This window comes from Polyodon spathula, chromosome 2 (genome assembly GCF_017654505.1).
Source record: "Polyodon spathula isolate WHYD16114869_AA chromosome 2, ASM1765450v1, whole genome shotgun sequence".
In the NCBI taxonomy this organism is placed as follows: domain Eukaryota; kingdom Metazoa; phylum Chordata; class Actinopteri; order Acipenseriformes; family Polyodontidae; genus Polyodon; species Polyodon spathula.
Window position 1 is genome coordinate 76865381 of NC_054535.1, and position 20086 is coordinate 76885466.

A 20086-nucleotide genomic window follows, 5' to 3' on the forward strand; every position below is an offset into this window, starting at 1 on the left:
TATTTTGACCGCCAGTGTATATGTATATCTATCTTTTATATATATATATGGGATTTTGGTATTTAATAGTTTATAATACCTAATGCAGCTGCATTCTTCTACCAGGCCTCCAATTATGTTTAAATTTTTTATAGGTGCTGGCTAGTTTGAGAACTGTACGGAATAATTTTGCTACAATAACCAACTTACCAGACCGAGCCTCAAACAAGTAAGTATTTCTAAGAAACTATTATAATACATTTTATGAAAATGAAAATGTAATCTTCTTTTTACCATTTGAATGGCTTAGATTACCTTGTGTTGTTTCTTGACCTCTTGTGGTAAAGCCTGGAATTACAATAACCCCTGTTGCACTGAAATGTTTAAATGTCCTTTGTTTGTTTGGACATAAATGTCAGTATTTTAATCATTACTTACCGCTAGTCAACAATCCTCTTGGACCCAATGTGGAAAGATTAGCAAACATCCCAGTGTTTTCCAGCATAGCGATGATAAAAACTTGCTGTCCTCCATAGATCCATTGATTGGACTCATTAAAGGAGGTTTGTGAAGCACTGTTAAAACCAGTCTATGATACACCAGGATGAAATAATGCATTGCTAGCAGAACAGAATGTACCATGATATTCGAGTACCATTGGTAGCTTTGACCTGGCTGATCTGCTGATCTAAATCTACTTTACAGTATATGAATTGAACTTGCCATATGTCCCCCTAGTACCTAATCTGAGCAACAAGCGATATTTTGTTGACGTTGGTTTCGATGGGGTTCTGTTTTTATTTTGTAAGCTAATCATTCTAAATTGAAAGAAATCGTTGGCATTCCAAATTTGAATAATATGTAAGTGAAAAAAGTACCATATTTACAATTTAAACAATTTCCCAATTCGACAATACTACAGGAATACTGCATGAATTCAGTTAATTCATGGTTAAGCCATTTTGACAGCACTGTGTTTTAGTCTATAAAGCTCCTTCACTAATGTACTGCCCTCAATATAGTATTTTATATACTAATATATCAATATGGTTACCTGACCATCAAGGTTCTTCAGGAAATAAAGTTATTCATTTTTACTGTTGATTACCAGGCGATCGCCCATGTGTAACCAGCCGTCCATCAACAAGACCTCCTTTACAGGTAGGTTGAGGCTTTACTCAGAGCAAAGCTTTTTCTTACCTCTACATATTCTTTTAACATTGTTTTTATCTGCCATTATTTTTCTAATTATGATTTAAACCTTTTGAGACTACTTTGCTTTCTGCACTGGCTGGAAATACAATGTAATAAGCAGATATTATTACAATTCTTAATAATGTAACATCTTTAAAATGTTGAATACTTATGAAATACTAATCCCCTACCGTACTACTATTTAGTGAAACTGTACTTGTTTGAATAAGAGGTTGAAGTACTGTGACAGCCATCCACAGTAGAATGCAATGGTGGAACTGTGCATTCTATCATGTGGGATGTGTAAGCTTCCATTAACCTAGACGTCAGATTGTTTGACAAGGAGGATTTCTTTCTGTTTCACAGGTTTGGAACCTTAGGCAAGATGTGCGAAATATAAAGTCATGCTGTTAGGTTCGATTTACATCTATCACTAGTCCTGTGAATCTGCTGATACTTCAATTACTGTACCAGTGACATCTAGAAAGTGTAAAAGTGTAATTATTATTATTATTATTATTATTATTATTATTGGGTTAAGCATACATCATGCCTAATTTTAGTCTTGCAAAAGAGGGGGCTTATCAGATTCGAAGGTAATGATTACATTGGTATTTAATCAGTGAACAGTTGTTAATCGTATGACATGATCAAACTGCCTCTCCTAAGCAGAGATTGAATATTGTGCAAAATTGTGTGGTTATTTTTTGGTATGGAATATTTTCGACTGAGGACTACGTTATATATGTCAAGTGACCTAAGCCAAACCAAGTCCTTCAGATGATTTGTATTTCTTTTTTTTAGAATTGATTTTACACCAATTTTCTTATTTAACCCGGTTCACCGCTACAACTCCCGATGATTCGGGGAATGGCGTCTGAGGGAACGTCCTCCAAAACGTGTCCCTGCCAAGCCATCTTTTTCCGCACTGTGGATCCACAGCAGAGCCATCAGATCTATAGTGCCGGAGGACAACACAGATCTGAAAGGCTCCACTGCAGACCCGCAGGCACCCTTTCAGCCACAGGAGTCGCTGGTGCGCAGTGAACCGTGGATTGCCCTGCTGACCTAAGCTCTCCCTACCCGGGAAGCACTCGACCAATTGTACGCCACCCTCCGGCAACTCCCGGTCACGGTTGGCAATAATACAGCCTGGATTCGAACCTGCGATCTCCAGGCTATAGGGCGCATCCTGTGATTTGTATTTCTAAAGCAATGTTTTAAACCAACAACAGGCAGGTAAACTACATGATAATGTATCACTCACCACAAGCACAGTTGACAGCAATGCTGCTGTAGCTGCACATTGGTGTTTTTCTATAGTAAGAACAGTAATGTTTTGTGATTTGATTATATACAAAATGAACTTTAGGTGGCACTAGAGAACAACTTTATGACTGAAAAAACAGGTTTACAACACAGATGAAAATCTCAGCTGTATATACCTTATGATTTCTTATGTTTGACAATAAAAATAACCTTATAAACATATTAAGGAGTGATTGACTTGGTGTTTACATAAAAAAATAGTTAATAGATTTTCTCTCAAATTAAATAACAGCTACTAGTACTAAGTTTTTATTGTAATTGTTATTTATCTATTTATTTATTTTTATGGCTAGTGTTCTGCATTTTATTATCCTGGTTATTATCTACTTACATATTTTATATTTCTAACTCTTCTGATTGTTTTGCTTTTAATATTATATATTGTTATTTAAGTTGATTTACATTTTAATTTGAATAATCAATATAAATTATTGTTGACTAACTGAGATTGGAAAACCTTTTGAGACTACTTTGCTTTCTGCACTGGCTGGAAATACAATGTAATAAGCAGATATTATTACAATTCTTAATAATGTAACATCTTTAAAATGTTGAATACTTATGAAATACTAATCCCCTACCGTACTACTATTTAGTGAAACTGTACTTGTTTGAATAAGAAATTGAAGTACTGTGACAGCCATCCACAGTACAATGCAATGGTGAAACTGTGCATTCTATCATGTGGGTTTCTTCCTGTTACACTCATAGGCTTGGAACCTTAGGCAAGATGTGCGAAATATAAAGTCACGCTGTTAGGACCGATTTACATCTAATCACTGGTCCTGTGAATCTGCTGATACTTCAATTACTGTACCAGTGACATCTAGAAAGTGTTGGAATGCTGGTGTTTCTGTGCAGAAGCCTCACTCTTCCTTTCACAACACCCTGTGAACACAGTAACAGGTGCTCTGAAACTTTTGGCTGTGCCTCACATGGGGGGGCGTGACTGATGATGGTTACTTCAGAGTAAAGCGTATGGCACTGTTTACACAAATAAACATCACCTTGAGCTGGGTGTGCTCTTCTGTACGTTACACATACCATTCTAGACAGCTCTATTGGTGCCCCCTGCAGGTGCTCACCCTGTCCAGTTCAGGGCTCTTTATACTGGTGTCACTCTGCCCATTTGCTTATGTGACACTCACAGCGACTGGCACAGGAAAATGCTTCGGTGACAATTCAGGAAACAATTCTATGAATTCAGGAAACGTGCTCATGGTTGATTTATCTGTCCTACACTCATTAAACCAGTCACAATTGATGCCTGATGGAAGAAACTAATAGAATGATGACATGCAGTGATACAAGCAGGTGTTGCGGGGTCAGATTACACCCCAGTGATCCACCAAAACCTCACAGTTAAATGGGAAAGGTCTTGACCCCACAGGTATGTAAGAGTTGTGTATGTAATTCAATCAGGGGGCTCAGGATGGTCTAACTGAGACCATGGTGTTATTTTCAGCTGGTTACTGACCAGATTCAAGCTGCTGCTTCGAGAGCCAAGGCATTGAGTATAGCAAAAGAGAGAAACACATAGATTTTAGGTCTTGATGAGATTTAGTTTGTTTATACACTGAGGTCAACTGTGAAGTTTATTTTTCTTTTCTTCTGTTGATTTTTTTTCCTTAGTTCCTTTGATAACAAGCAAATGGGTTATTATAAAGACATAACCATAAGATTGACCAAAAATTCAAAAACAGAAAACATTTTGCGATTTTACTCAAAGTACAGGATTCATTCCAGACTTGTTAAAACAGTTTTATCTTTAAGATACACACCGGTTGTTTTCTGTGCAACTGTATACAGCTGTTCCACCCTTCAATTGTTAACCTGGAATGCAGTGTAATTAAATTTAAAGATTTAACTGGATGATATTATTGACAAATAGGAATGATATTTTGAGCATATGCTGTGAATACCTAAGACTAAATTAAAGCTGGTGCTAAAAAAAAAGCTAATTTCCACTCCTTTTTTACGCAAAGATAGACAGAGTCATATAGGATGATTTAGTTCATTTATTATGTTTGCTTTTTTATTAAGTATTATTAACTTGTACATGGTATGAGATAAAAGGTTTTCAGTCAAAGTCCAGTGTTCTGTTTAGTTATTGTATATGTATACAGCTTGCAGGGCTGCAGGTTAGGGGTTCATGATCTGGCATCTCAAGTTGATTTGCCCTTACCATGGACAGGACAGTCGCTGCATTCCAAGGTGAACAGCTGGCTGGGGAACAAGGGGGAATCTCTGAACCAGCTGAATATTAAACTGTGTTCTGCTTCATTACTCTGGAATCCTGCACTCCTGCAGTCTATGCATTTTACCACCATTTGGAAAAAGCTCATTGTGGCCATACTGTCTACAGTTTACTTTGTTTAGAAGTTTTAGGGTGGCGTTTGTTTGATCCATCACTATTGTTATGAGAATGTTTGACTATGTATGTGTTTATTTTAACCGCCAGGCAAGCCTTGTAGTATTATGGTATATGTACTGTAATATATAATAGGTAAATAAAGATAAATGTGTTGTGACGTATTAACGTGCATATTCATAGTTTTATAGTAATTAGAAGTATTTAGTTTCTCTCAAATTTAAACAAATTAAATGGTATTCTCAGTTGCTGGTATACTGTAAGTCAACAGGAAGTCATATATCACTACAGCCCAACAGGAAACAAGTGTTTCCTGTTCCCTGTTTTTAATTACTCCAGCATAGTACTGCAAGATACTATTATATTGTATGTTTTTTTGGCTTTTTTACATATTGTATGCATGAAGCAATGGTAAAAACCAGTTTAGCATGGTGCCATTAATAACTCTAGTTAACAATTAAAAAGTGGTCAGGTTTTTACTGAAATATAGCAGTAGACTAATTGTGTCAGGCATGCTTGTTCTACACTGACCTATTTGTTTTTATAGGTTAGTTTTAACAGAAATGTGTGTTATATGTGTCGTGCATATTTCCGTTGTATATCTAGGATTTATGTCACAACTGTGTCCTCGCCAATTACCATTAAAGAAAATACCCATTATAGCTCATAATGTAATTCTTAACCATAATAAATACAATACCTCAATAAGAACTAGCGATTCTGACATGATTATCCCTAGATTCATGTGTATTTGTTATAAGACAAAAAAAACCTAACAATCCAAATTATTATTAAATTTATTCATATTCTCAAAGGGAAAAGAATAAAGGTTAGGCTTCATAGTTAAAAACATATGTATAAAGAAGAAACATAATAAAACATTCAAGTAAAAGTAATGCATTGTTACATGTTCATAATTAATCTTTGGTGCGCTCTCTGGTCATAGAGATCTGTATTAGTGAAGCAGTCTTAATAGTTCATCAGGCATTGTTTGGTTCAGTCACGTATTATGTACATGCACTAGCTTCCAAGTGGCTAAGTACGCATGTACAATGTTCAGCATCTAGTGGAATAGATGCACATTACGTATTGTGACGATATCAATAACAGTTCGGTTACTAGGAAACACAATATACATTTGATACTTATTCTGTTGGTGCGATGTTCTTAACACGGTCATCCTCTCTGTGGAAGTTAGTTGTGCAGCAGCGCAGCACCTCCATGAAGGCTGTAGTCGAAAGCTTTCATCATTCCGGAGGGAGCCCATCTCTGGGACAGCTTTGAAGATTAAATCATTGCTTCTTTGTTGAAGAACTTCAGAGTTTGATGAGGAGAAAGTGAATCCAGAGAGCGAAAATCCTTGTTTCGAGTTGAAATAACACGATGTATAGGCATTCCTTTGTACTTTAAACAAGTCCTTGTTGGTCCTTCCATTGGTTCACAGTATTTGATAGACAGTTGCTTGTCACACAAAAAGGGTGTGTTAGAAATTAATTTATCCACCTATTTTGTTATCAAAGGATTTTACACTGATCATGTAAACTTCCTATTCAATATAACTTTAGTTACATTCATTAGAGAAACATACCAATTTCAGTTTCATTCTCTATACAAAATTACGACTACAAGCATATAAAACATATCATAAAACAATCAAAGAATAACATTAAAAAATAGTTATTAGTTTATAATATTCATTTAAAACACAATAAACCCTTCAGGTTTACTTAAAATAACTATTAAACTTGTGTCTACAAGTTATGTAATTAAAAATGATTCTTAAAGCATTTTAACTAACTTTTAACACAATAATGGTACAACTGCATAGTCACTATAGCTTGGCTTTGTACGTTTTGTGACACTTTAAGAGGCCAGACAATCAGATAGCATTTTGGAAAGCGAGCTTCAAAGAGCTAACACAGTTTGTGGCCTGTGCCTTGGTCTAGTCAGCAAGCTTTAAAGTAGATCTGGTTAAGAATGTTCTGGAACCGGTGTTAACAACCCAAACACCACAGCATGTCACACAGACAATAGTTTGAATTAAATATCTGGGAAATGCTTATATTAAAATGAATCTAACCATGAATGTCCTTGACATAAACTTATAATACTCTTGGTATTTTTGTTTTGAATTACTTCTAAGTATATTAAAAAAGTAAGAAAAACAGAGAATAGTAGAAGTCTGAGCATGAGTAGTCACTTAAACAATATATGTACCAAGAATATATTGACACGTTTTTATAATAGTCAAAAAAAAAATGTCTGCCTGCATATCAGTTTTCTTTTTTCTTGGAAACAATTCCTGAGAAAAAATATATGGAAGACCTTCAAGGCCATTTCAACCAATGGCTAATTATTGGGAAAACATCTAACAGAGCATTTTAATTAACTCTCCATGCATAAGGTAATATTGTGATTGAAACCCTAATAATAAAACTTGAATACATCACAGAGCTTACAGTTGCACAATAAAAAGCAAACAAAAAAAAAACAGAGGCGTTACATTTAATACACTTAATAATAACCATCACCAGTGTATTCAATTGTTTCTTGATGTATTAGAACAGTGTTATTTTAAGGAAAACCATAATTTTCCATCATGGTTATTCTTTGAGCATGGGAACCAGTACATACATGAATACAGTATGCTTCATTAGCGTGCAGCAAATGAAAAACATCTGATGGCTTTTAAGTTGAGAAAAAAAAAAAACTGTATTTTTTAAATATAAACATTGTTATCGATTAGCCTTACAGAACAGAGCAGTGAGAATGAGCTGCACCTATGAGCAGGCACTGTACTAGGAGGGGGTTACCTGCATCATACAGTTTTGTTGCCAAGCAACAGAACATTTTGTTCTCTATGCTGTTGTTACAATCAGGCTGAGAATCAACAGCTGGTGTGTGTATATATGTATATGTGTGTGTGTGTGTGTGTATATATATATATATATATATATATATATATATATATATTATATATATATATATATATATATATATATTCCTGGAAAAAAAATGTTTTTTGTAGTGGTGAGTGATTTTAAGGTACAAGTATCTGTCCTCATGAAATTCTAATCTAAATTAGTGTTGCTGTTAAAACGCCAACATATGCTATAGGGTTATACATATATGGCCAAAGGTTTAGCATCACATAATGTAGCATTTTATTATTGAGACATAATTACAACAAAATAAACTATATGAACATAATTTAGATCTATTATTTAGCATCATGTAATCAAAGAAACAACCAAATGATAATGCTAAAGTCTAAGCCCCAAATGTCATTTGTGCATCTTCTTGTACAACCCCTTCTAGGTACAGGTGAAGTTATTCCATGGCTAGTTTATCTCTCTTTTTTTTTAACATAATAAATAGGATAGGATCCACAGACTGGTTTCTTGAATCATGGAAACAGTTCAAAGGGTTAAAGGGTTAGAAACTTTTCTAGACAGGGGGTTCTTTTCAAAAAGTGTAATTTTCATTGTGTAAGAGGGACTTGCCATACGAGAAAGTATCTGTCATCCAGTTACATATTTGTTTTCAATACATAGTAGTCATATTACTGTTTAGTAAATCATTTTACATAATCCTAAAAGTTTCTTGTAATCACATAAGAAATCAATCTCCACAATAGACAATACATTTGTAAAAACATAAACTTTGAATTCATATATATACACACACACACACACACACACACACACACACAGTACTGTGCAAAAGTTTTAGGCAGGTGTTAAAAAATGCTGTAAAGTAAGAATGCTTTCAAAAATAGACATGTTAATAGTTTATATTTACAATTAACAACATGCAAAATGAGTGAACAGAAGAAAAATCTACATCAAATCAATATTTGGTGTGACCACCCTTTGCCTTCAAAACAGCATCAATTCTTCTAGGTACACTTGCACACAGTTTTTGAAGGAACTCGGCAGATAGGTTGGCCCAAAAATCTTGGAGAACTAACCACAGTTCTTCTGTGGATTTAGGCAGCCTCAGATGCTTCTCTCTCTTCATGTAATCCCAGACAGACTCAATGATGTTGAGATCAGGGTTCTGTGGGGGCCATACCATCACTTCCAAGACTCCTTGTTCTTCTATACGCTCAAGATAGTTCTTAATGACTTTCGCTGTATGTTTGGGGTCATTGTCTTGCTGCAGAATAAATTTGGGGCCAATCAGATGCCTCCTTGATGGTATTGCATGATGGATAAGTATCTGCCTGTACTTCTCAGCAGTGAAGAGACCATTAATTCTGACCAAATCCCCAACTCCATTTGCAGAAATGCAGCCCCAAACTTGCAAGGAACCTCCACCATGCTTCACTGTTGCCAGCACACTCATTCGTGTACCGCTCTCCAGCCCTTCGGCGAACAAACTGCCTTCTGCTACAGCCAAATATTTCAAATTTTGACTCATCAGTCCAGAGCACCAGCTGCCATTTTTCTGCACCCCAGTTCCTGTGTTTTCATGCATAGTTGAGTCGCTTGGCCTTGTTTCCACGTCGGAGGTATGGCTTTTTGGCCGCAAGTCTTCCATGAAGGCCACTTCTGACCAGACTTCTCCGGACAGTAGATGGGTGTACCAGGGTCCCACTGTTTTCTGCCAATTCTGAGCTGATGGCACTGCTGGACATCTTCCGATTGCGAAGGGAAGTTAGCATGATGTGTCTTTCATCTGCTGCAGTAAGTTTCCTTGGCCGACCACTGTGTCTACGGTCCTCAACGTTGCCCGTTTCTTTGTGCTTCTTCAAAAGAGCTTGGACAGCACATCTGGAAACCCCTGTCTGCCTTGAAATTTCTGCCTGGGAGAGACCTTGCTGATGCAGTATAACTACCTTGTGTCTTGTTGCTGTGCTCAGTCTTGCCATGGTGTATGACTTTTGACAGTAAACTGTCTTCAGCAACCTCACCTTGTTAGCTGAGTTTGGCTGTTCCTCACCCAGTTTTATTCCTCCTACACAGCTGTTTCTGTTTCAGTTAATGATAGTGTTTCAACCTACATATTGAATTGATGATCATTAGCACCTGTTTGGTATAATTGTTTAATCATACACCTGACTATATGCCTACAAAATCCCTGACTTTGTGCAAGTGTACCTAGAAGAATTGATGCTGTTTTGAAGGCAAAGGGTGGTCACACCAAATATGGATTTGATTTAGATTTTTCTTCTGTTCACTCACTTTGCATTTAGTTAAATATAATCTATTAACATGTCTATTTTTGAAAGCATTCTTACTTTACAGCATTTTTTCACACCTGCCTAAAACTTTTGCACAGTACTGTGTGTGTGTGTGTGTGTGTGTGTGTGTGTGTGTGTGTGTGTGTGTGTGTGTGTGTATATATATATATATATATATATATATATATGTGTACTTTTAAAAAGTGTAACGGGATGTTACGGCTGTGTCATCAGCAGGGATCCTAGGAATTTATTTGCTGTGGAATAACACGGAAAAACATGGATTTTCAGAGTTTTTTAAGTTTTACACATGTTTGATAATAACCAAATCAGTACACGTGTAATATATAAACATTAACACAGGCAACTTTGCTTTAGATTTACATAAACATAGCTGTCTAATAAAACTGCTTCCTGTATTTAAGTTCAGTTTATTTTAGTATTCAGAGTTGTTCAAAGATGCCGAAAACAATAAATAATCACCCCTATAGATCGGGTCAACGAGTTTGGCAAGGATGAATTTCATGTTGATGGCAGTGTGCTGTTACACTCGTAGGTAGACCATTGTAGAACACATGGGAAGCGCTGAACACAAATTGAATGCAAGGAAACTTAAACAAGATGAGGCCAAAATAGCAGGGCCATCAAAAACACTGAAACAGACCACTGTGTTTGGATCATTTCAGCATCTTACAACTGCCAAAGAACAGCGTGAAACTATTGTTTCAGATTTTGTCAAAATGTATGTAAAAGCTGACATTTCTCTGTACAAAGTGGATGAACCGTCAGTTTGAGATTTTTCAGCAAGCACATTAGGGAGGATTCCAAAGTCAGACCAATTGTAACTGGAGTGCTGCAGCTCTATTTTAACAATAGCCATCTGGATGACGAAGACTCGGGAGTTGAACTAACATGAATATGTTTTTTTTTTTATTATTATTATTTTTTTACAATATTTGAAGTAAAAAAATTAAAAAAGTAAGTTTGTTTGTTTTACTGATTAATGGCACTGGTAAGCTTGTAACTTGCTTGGAATTTGACAGTGTAACCATTTTTTAAATTCATTTATTTAGCAGATGCATTTATACATGTTACAGTGTAATATAAGGTTGCAGTTCAAGAATAATTAAAATTATAAACTAAAATATAACATGAAGATACACATCAAGTGTAACAAGAACAACAATAAATACTTCCTGTGTTAACTGTTACCCAACAGTACTGTTTGTGTCTCTTATAACGTGGCAGGGAAAACTCATTTTTAAGCCTTTTATTTTACTCATGGAATAACGTGGATTTTTCTTTCTTTATCGGAGAATTTAATTTTTTTTATTGTGGAAAACTAGGATCCCTGGTCATCATAGAATGAAATAAAACATGAATCCATCTTTAACTCTACTACTATTGTGACTTCGGTAGACTTTTGCAATATCATTTTGTAGTTTTTCTTTTTTATTATTACCTGATGTTAAATAAAATATCTAAATTATGACTCAGTCTTAAAATTATAGGTGATTTAAAACATTTGGCCATAGCTGTACCTGCCAGAGAAGACAGCAACCCTAAAAATCACATGTTTATTGATGGACAGGTTGACATGTAAACAGTTAAAATAATATTCACTCTAGGTTTTTCTAAATGTGGGGCTGGATGCTACCGAGAATGTTTTTCATGTTTTGTTATCATACATTGCTGAGCAGTTATCACAGCGAAAGGTTAACAACACCACTGGGACGTATAAGTATGTGTAGTTTACCCACCCCGGCCCCAATCATCCCGCATTTGGCAGATAGACAGGTGCTAAACAATGATGAAATCTACCTCACAGTAAAGCAATATATCAAGGTAATTAGTGGGCTTAACCGAATATGTTCTCTAGGAGGGACAGTACACAACATGCCACTCTCCCAATAACCTGTCGTTTATAAATATAACCCTGCAACCTACCATTACTTGCGTTCATCATTAGCAGTCTGCCCCCATCTACACTCTTAGTCTCTCTTATTTTCCAAAACAATTAGTCAACTTGAGGTTTCACAGACATAAACAAAAAAAGTGTAAAACTTGTTTTTGAATGTTAGTATTGATCCATCCCTGTATGGGGTTTCAACTATTGTTTGTAATGCATGGTGTGAACAAAACCCCACTTACCTCCAGTGGAACAAAAACAGGAAAAATAAACCGAGCGTTCAGACTGCTTTTTAGAGGTGTCGTTTAGTGTGAGAACTTACAGTGACGACAAATAAATATCTTGTTGTTTGTATAAGCCACCTTCTTCTCAATGAGTGGTTGGTACAGATAAAGATGGTTATGTCAGTACTCATCTTACCTTAACCTTATTACCTTATTACCAACCCTCTCTTCTGAACATATTTGGAGACCAATCTGATACTACACTAAAAGCCAAAGGAAAGCAATTTCACTGGCGTAATTAGAAGAATCTCATGTTTATGTATACCAAGGATAGAGTGTACTCCATTTACATTTTGTTCATTGAATTTGAATGCAAGATAGATTCTGGTTTAAAAAAAAAATGTAAAAAAATAAATAAAAAAAAAAAAACATGTACGTTGAATACGGATTTGCTATTAAACACGGATATCGTCTGTTTGCCTGTTCTTAGTACAGTACCTACTGTACATGTGTTTGCAAATGAGTCCAGTTTATGTTATTGGAAATCTGCCATGTTATTGATTCATATAAGAACAAAAATAAAAAATGGAAGGGTGCAAACTGTAGAATTTTTTTTTTGCAAACTGTACATTTAGGGAATAACTGTACATTGTACCGTACTTTGCAGTTGTATATGTATGCAGCTTGCAAGCTGGCACAGCACCCCAGTTTGTTAGTTATTGATGTACACACACTCACATAGACACTCAAGACTATATAGGTAGACAGAAGTGTGTCTGTATTAAATTAATTAGTAGTTTGGAATTAATCTGCTTTAGCAGTAGTTTAAATAATTCCTTGCCTTCCCAATTATTGATCTACAGAGTGTAGCCTTTTTTCAAAGGAAGACCCTGATAGCACAGCCATGTTGTTTACAGTCATTCCACATTCCATCTGGTTCAGGAGTCCATTCCGCATATTAACATTATCTCAGCCTTTTTAAACCAGAGTGGCCTCTGAGGGCTGGTTTCTGATGTCGCACTAAACATGATAAGAATGCCATTGACGTCAGAGGAGTCATCATTAGTGAGAATGGCACCCCTGCTCTTGAAACCACACAAAAGTGAGTGCAGAGCTATTGGAAATGAAAGGATGGCCTGAAGGGAGGGAGTGGAGCACCCTGGCTCCAGCTGGACACCTCTTTAGCTTCTCTTTTTCCTTTAAAGCATTTAGAAAGAATCAGAGTTTCACTGGAATGAGAGGGCAGACGTGTTGTAACACCCGTAACAATACAAAAAATGTGAGAAAGAGAATATCAGTCCATCCATGTGCAGATATAGGCTCATTGAAATAAGCTGCTTTTATTGCACTTGCTGTATAGAATCAGAAAGGCCTTGAACAAATATGAAGAAAAAAATAGTAATGACCTCTAAGCATACTTTTAGCCTAATGTAATTGTTTCAGTAAACAATATAATTTGGATGTTGCGATAAAAAACAAATTGTGAATACATTTAAATACAATTAATGAATAGAAAAAAAAAAACTGCATTGATTGCCAGTGCTAATATTCTCTATCATAAAAACAAATATAAATATTAAATATGTATTTTGAGAGAGAGAGAGAGAGAGAGAGAGAGAGAGAGAGAGAGAGAGAGAGAGAGAGAGAAAGAGAGAGAGAATACAAGGTGACTGGGAGTGTATTGTAACTGTAAAGTTGTATCGATCTGATGGAGAATTAAGATGCAATTAAAATGTCATGTTTTTTTTTTATTATTTATATAATGCATACCGTTTAACTTTTGTAGTAGAGGGAGCAGTATCAGTTTAATGCATAGATCACACAGTATGCTATCACATAGCAGAGGGCTAAATATAAGAATATGTAAATAAAGTACACACACACACACACACACTGAGCAAAGTCTTTTTTTTATCAACCAAGCATTATTTTACATGCTTTTTTGTGATGTCATTAGGATTGACATGTGAAAATACTCTTTGTTTGCTGCTAAAAGAAATAAGGAAAAACAAAACAGGAGTTTTACTAATACCGGTAACTGTTCTGCTTTATTTGAATGGACGCTATTTATTAACTGTTAACCACTAGCGCACTAGCAGGTTTACAAATCAAATGCTTACTTCAAGTTCTGGGTGATCCATTTTTTTTTTTTATTTAACAGAACTTTAAGGTAAATTAAATAAGCAAAGAAATTATTATTATTATTATTAATAAATAATAATAATAATAATAATAATAATAATAATAATAATAATAAATAATAATAATAATAATAATAAATAAATAAATAAATAAGTTAAATAATGTCCTAATTCCATTCTACTTATATCCATAGAATTGTATCTGAAAGTAGCCAACAAGGTTTCACTGACCTAAAGTCTGAATCTTGAATAGTTTTAAAAATCTGAAGAATGCCAAGCGAACTTCGAGCCATCCCTTATGTCTCTCTGGGGTTTGAACTATTGTTTGTAATGCATGGTGTGAACAAAACCTCACATACCTCCAATGGTGCAAAAACAGGAAACATAAACAGAGCATTCTTTTTTTTTTTTTTTTTTTAGCTATCATTTAGTGTGACAACTTACAATGACAACAAATAAATAGTTATAGTTTTGTATAAGCCACCCTCTTCTCATTAAGTAATTGTTTATGTCAGTACTCCTTCCTAAACCTTATTGTCATCTTCAGTCCGCTATTCTGAATCACAAATTAGGAGACCATAAATATAGTAGTATATTAATATACTATTAGTAAAACATAAGCCCACTGTATCACAGATACATACAAATGTATGGGACGTGTTTTTTAGGATTATTAAGATTTTTTTTTTTTTTATGTTTTCACTAAGTCTGTCAAATATCATGTTATAAGAATACTATCAGTTAAGTAAAATGCAGTATATTCAGCAACTTCGCATGTGTTTGTGTGAGTGTTGGCGCTAAGCCATGGCTGACGGCAGCCTTTAGGTTAGTCAAATTTTAGTTTGTTTGTATAGCAGCAAGGAATTCTGCCAAGGCGTCGCTCATTTGCTTTACCAACATGTATTGCAGTTTAAAGGAAGGTTTCTATTCATCATGTTTTTTTTTTCAGTTAGAATTTGATCAGTTTTACATGACATGAATGATTCCTGCTACTCATTGTTGTCTTGTTGCAGAAAGTTTTACGACTGTTATAAGTCAAAGCACACAAGGTTAAGTGGATTTGGAAGATGCCAGTTAGCTTCCTGTTTTTACTATCAGAATTCAACGCCCCAGTGGATTACATTTGCCAAACAACACTCAGGCACGAAGGATTTGTAAAATAATATACGCTTATTAATGAAGGATCAGCTAGTGAAATATCAGCTAGTGAATCAAGTTCACATCAAGACTAGTGCATACTTATATTCAACTTTATAAACAGAAGGAATGTTGCTTAAAATACAATACATTTTACTAACCTGTTCATTAATTTAGATTAGGGTTTAATATACTGTGGAATGTACCAAGAACCCAATGTACTGCAATGTACTGTACCAGTTTACTGTGAAACTGTTATTTATGGGGTGCCGTTTGTGTCATCATCATTTTGTCATCATGAAATGTACATTTTGTGGACAAAATACATCATTTTGTGGACGAAATGCACCATTCGTGACATCACTGATGACTCTATCTGGTACATGTCTCAGCCAATGCTTTGAGACTGGTGCTTGACAGTGCATACTCAACTTTTTTGCTGGGCTTGTTTCCTGGTGGGATTTTTTTCTTATGTGGAGCGTGAGATTACTTCCATTTCAGAGGTGGCTTATTCCATGATTGTACAAAGCACTACGCAGTCATATTTGTCCTAAATTGAACCATATCGTAAAATATTCCCACCAGGATGTCACCAGTATTTATGTTCTTTATGTATACAAAATAGGTACACTTCTATAAAAACGAATATACAGTTATCTTTGAGATTTGGCTTTACAGGATATACATGTATGTACCAGGCTTGTTGTATTTTATTTTCTTCTAATTGTCACATTTTAAATAATGTTTTATGACAACCTTGCCAGCTTTTGTCAGTCATTTTTCAAGTTGCTTCTTGCAGGCATAGTGCAGTATTCACGTAACCCTGGTATGACATGTCCCATATATGCTTGGTATGTGATGCCATCTGCTTCATTTCATATAATAAATGTCTCTGCTTGTGGAGTTTAGCAAACAGAAAGAGGCTAACATGAACCGATGTCCTGTATGATACAGTACAGTAGTTTCCATGATTCTTGGGCTGGCGGCCAGTGTCTGCATACCCTCAAGATGCTGACAAGGGTCAAAGTCTTGCTGAATATAAAGAACAATGGAGGCAGGGATTGTGTTATTCTGTTGCTAGCAGTTTAGTGACTTTAAGAGGAACTAAATAGCAAACAAAATACTGTGATAAAGATAATGTAATATATCTGGCTAAATTAGCAGTGTTAACATTATAGTATTGTTATTATTTAACATTTTACTACAGTGCTAGTTTGTACTTCTTAAAGCTGTTTTAGTAACAGTACAATTCTTTTTTTTTTTTTTTTTTTTTTTTTTTTTAGAGCAAATAGATCAATTATGTATGATAGTCTTTCCCCAGTATCATTTTTGACTTTTGACAATGGGAATGTGACAGTTTTGCCACACACATTACCGCCTACTTCAGGCCTAGGTTAAAGGTCAAAGTTTCCTGCACTTGTACAATCAGTTCAATAGATTACATTTTTTATCCACTAAACTTGTGGTGTTGTCTTTTAACCACATTGGTGAAGTGGAATGGTTTGTCCTCTTTCCCCCTCAGTTATTATTTCTTCAGCTATTGTACTTGTATTTTCTGTGTAATATACTGTATTTCTTGTTTTCATCTCATGTTCCTTGTGGCACAAAAGGTGTTTTGCAGTTCATTTTCTGCATTTCCTTTATTTAGTTTCCCCCCACTGTAGAGTATCTCTGTGTGAGTGTCTGCCTCTGAAAGTGCACAGACTTTTACATGGAAAGTTATACAGTAGGTGTTTGCACTTCAAAACTCATGAGCTCCCTCTAAGCCATGGGTAACGAGTACAGTGCACTGTGAGGGGCTGTGAGATAAAGGTTGTGGCTTCTAGGAGGAGGTAGTTGACATTTTGAGTGAGCTGACCACTTTGCAAAACCACCTTTTCTCACATACTACACAGTTTTGTAAAATGCACTTGTAGAGTACAATGTACCTCTAAACTGTGAGGTGTTTGTCATCACAGACAGAACAAATTGGGTGCTCCTTGATTTAGACTATGTAAACTTTGGCAAGTCCACATTAGTCACTGGGGAATCTGCAACGTTCAATAAGAACATTCTAGATTGCGGGCTTACTTAAGCCCACACTTACTAAATGAAATTAGACTGTTAAACCCAGAACACAATAACGCTCAGATTTTAAGTAGTTTGTAACAGCAGTGGAATTCTATGGTGTGGATATTGTGTTTAGTTAATGATCTTACATGGTCCATTAACACTCTTAGACACAAATGAGGGCTCTTCATTACCGCAGTACCCACATCTGTGGTTGTTATTGCTGCAGTAATTTGATTCCTCCATGCAGCATTTCTGAACTTTAACTCGTCAGGGAAAGAGAACTTGTGTAAAAGGCATCATAGTGTATCCAGACGATGCTGCCTCGTGCAACAATGCCTGTTTTCTTTCCCCACAACAGCCATCAGCGTTGTTTGCAGGGGGGGAGGGTGGCATGATAGAGATACACTATGATGCTAATATTCCTTCTTGCCAGCAACCCGGTTTTATTTCCCTGCTGATTTAAGAAGTGTGACTAAAAATATATCAAAGCTTGCGGAATTACATTAAATAAATTGATGTGATACGTACAGCACGTGACAATGCAGAGTAGTGCTGTTCTTGTTAACACTGCTAGCAGTTCTTTAATGTGAATGGAACAACTACCAAACAACCTGACATGCTGAGTTAATATGCATACATCTAACACTGTATTGTTTATTTATATTATGTTTTCATTAGACCTTTAAGATGATTCAGTTGCTAACATCAATCTTTTCACTGTGAAATGGTTCACCCAGTGAGTGGTCCTTACCTTTCTTGATTTGTTGCACATGTTTTACTGTACTGCCTGCAGACAGAATGAGGTCAAACGACTTTGTGGTTTTCATACATTCTTGCTATAATAAGGTTATGACGCACGCAGAAGGCATGTCTTACTTCAGAATAAAGAAACTCCCAATTCTGTCATTGCTTGACACAAACAACTTCATATAGTAATTTCATATTCCATTAGTTTGACGATAATATTGAAGATGTCCTTTTGCAACACCCCAATGATTCATTTTAAAGTCTAATATATGAAGAATTAATGAATGCATATCTAAATGCCTGAACTGTACAGTATAACTTCAATTATTATTTTTTTAAACTTGATGGTAAAAAAGGCATCATAAAGTGCATACATTTGTATTCTCTTTTTTGTATTTATTTTTTAAATAATATATTTAGGTATATTCTCCCATATCTGGAATATGTTTTACAAAGACTTGTCATTAGATTAACCAATTGCAATGCCCTTTTCATTATTATACTGAAAGATTTAAAGTGACAACATCCTTCCTCCACTTTATACGTCCATTAACTGTAGTTAGTCATTTTCAAAGCAGCAGACCTTTAAATGTTAACTTTAAAGTGGGGTTTGGGGGCGGGAGCTGGAGCTGCTCTCTTCATATTTTCTCCTGCCTGTCAAAGCTGTCTGCCTGTTTAAGCCACGTCACACTCTATCTTCCTTCTCTTCCGTTTTGCTTTTTGTGTGTTTTGCTTTTTTGCATACGTTACAGGAAACCTCCCTACTGGATTCTTATAAAAAAATATCTCATTCATTTCTCCGATGGACCGTCTAGTTCTAATACAGACCTCTATCCAGCAACCAGACCTGCTGCCCTGACACGATGGAAATCAGAACGCCCCTGCCAGCAGGCTCAGCCTCGGGAGCAGCTATTTTATGAGGATCGTCCACTTGGCAAACTCTTAAAAACCGACAACAATATCAACATCCTGGTTAGAATCGAGAGTATGGCTTTGCTCAATAATTAATGTACCTTTGTATCTGCTACATCCACATTGCCTCCTTCTCACAAGTGCGCTTCCGCAAACTCACTCACACAGAGCAGTTCTCAGCACGGCAGTGCAGCAACTAGGTACCCAAACTCATTCTACAGCTTCATAACAATATTTCGAGGCCATGAAGTCCCTCATCTGCATAAACCTGGATTCTCACGTAAAAATATCTTTCCAAAGCAATAAACTCTCCTCCAGAGCTTCCAGTGCTCCAGCTGCACTGCAATACTCGGATCGTGGCAGCCATTTCCGCAGTTAAGGCTAACGTTAATTCCCATCTAATATGTCCGCTCATTCTCTCAAATACTACAAGCATTAATACATGGTGAGAGGCGTTGTACGAGACTAGAAATCTGTCTTGATTATGAGTTAAGAGTTCCACTATTAGGAGAATGACTGGAGTTGTGAAACCCAAATCTCTGAATGTGAGTTTACCTTTTCCATTCCAGGCAGACATGATAGTAATAAACCACTGATTGATCCTGTATTAACGAACACATAGGGTGGTCAGTGTCTCATCTCTCTCTAGACATCAGAAGGTTCCCCAGTTCTACCATCTCATATTCAAATAAATCCATCGCTCTCCAATCTACTCTCATCTGCAAGAGAATACATGTCATCAGACCTCTATTCATCTACCAGGTCCTCCTACACTACAGGTTGGTCGTCATTCTCTTCATTTTGCACCTATATCCGAATATCCCCGACCCCATTTAGTGAAAATTGGATTGTAGCATTCGTCGTCCACTCACAAGACATTCTTTATCTTTCACCAGCACCCATAAA

The 20086-nt window shown here is 35.9% G+C and overlaps 1 protein-coding gene across 6 annotated transcripts in view; it reads left to right on the forward strand.

The window, feature by feature from the left end:
* Positions 1-20086, forward strand: part of LOC121300832 (cAMP-specific 3',5'-cyclic phosphodiesterase 4D-like) — a 401364-nt gene that overhangs the window by 348345 nt on the left and 32933 nt on the right. For all 6 annotated transcript variants that reach the window (XM_041229733.1, XM_041229744.1, XM_041229755.1 and 3 more), the window contains 2 exons: positions 135-208; positions 1091-1140. In XM_041229733.1, the coding sequence (XP_041085667.1) occupies positions 135-208; positions 1091-1140 (124 nt within the window). The remainder of the gene's footprint in view (positions 1-134; positions 209-1090; positions 1141-20086) is intronic.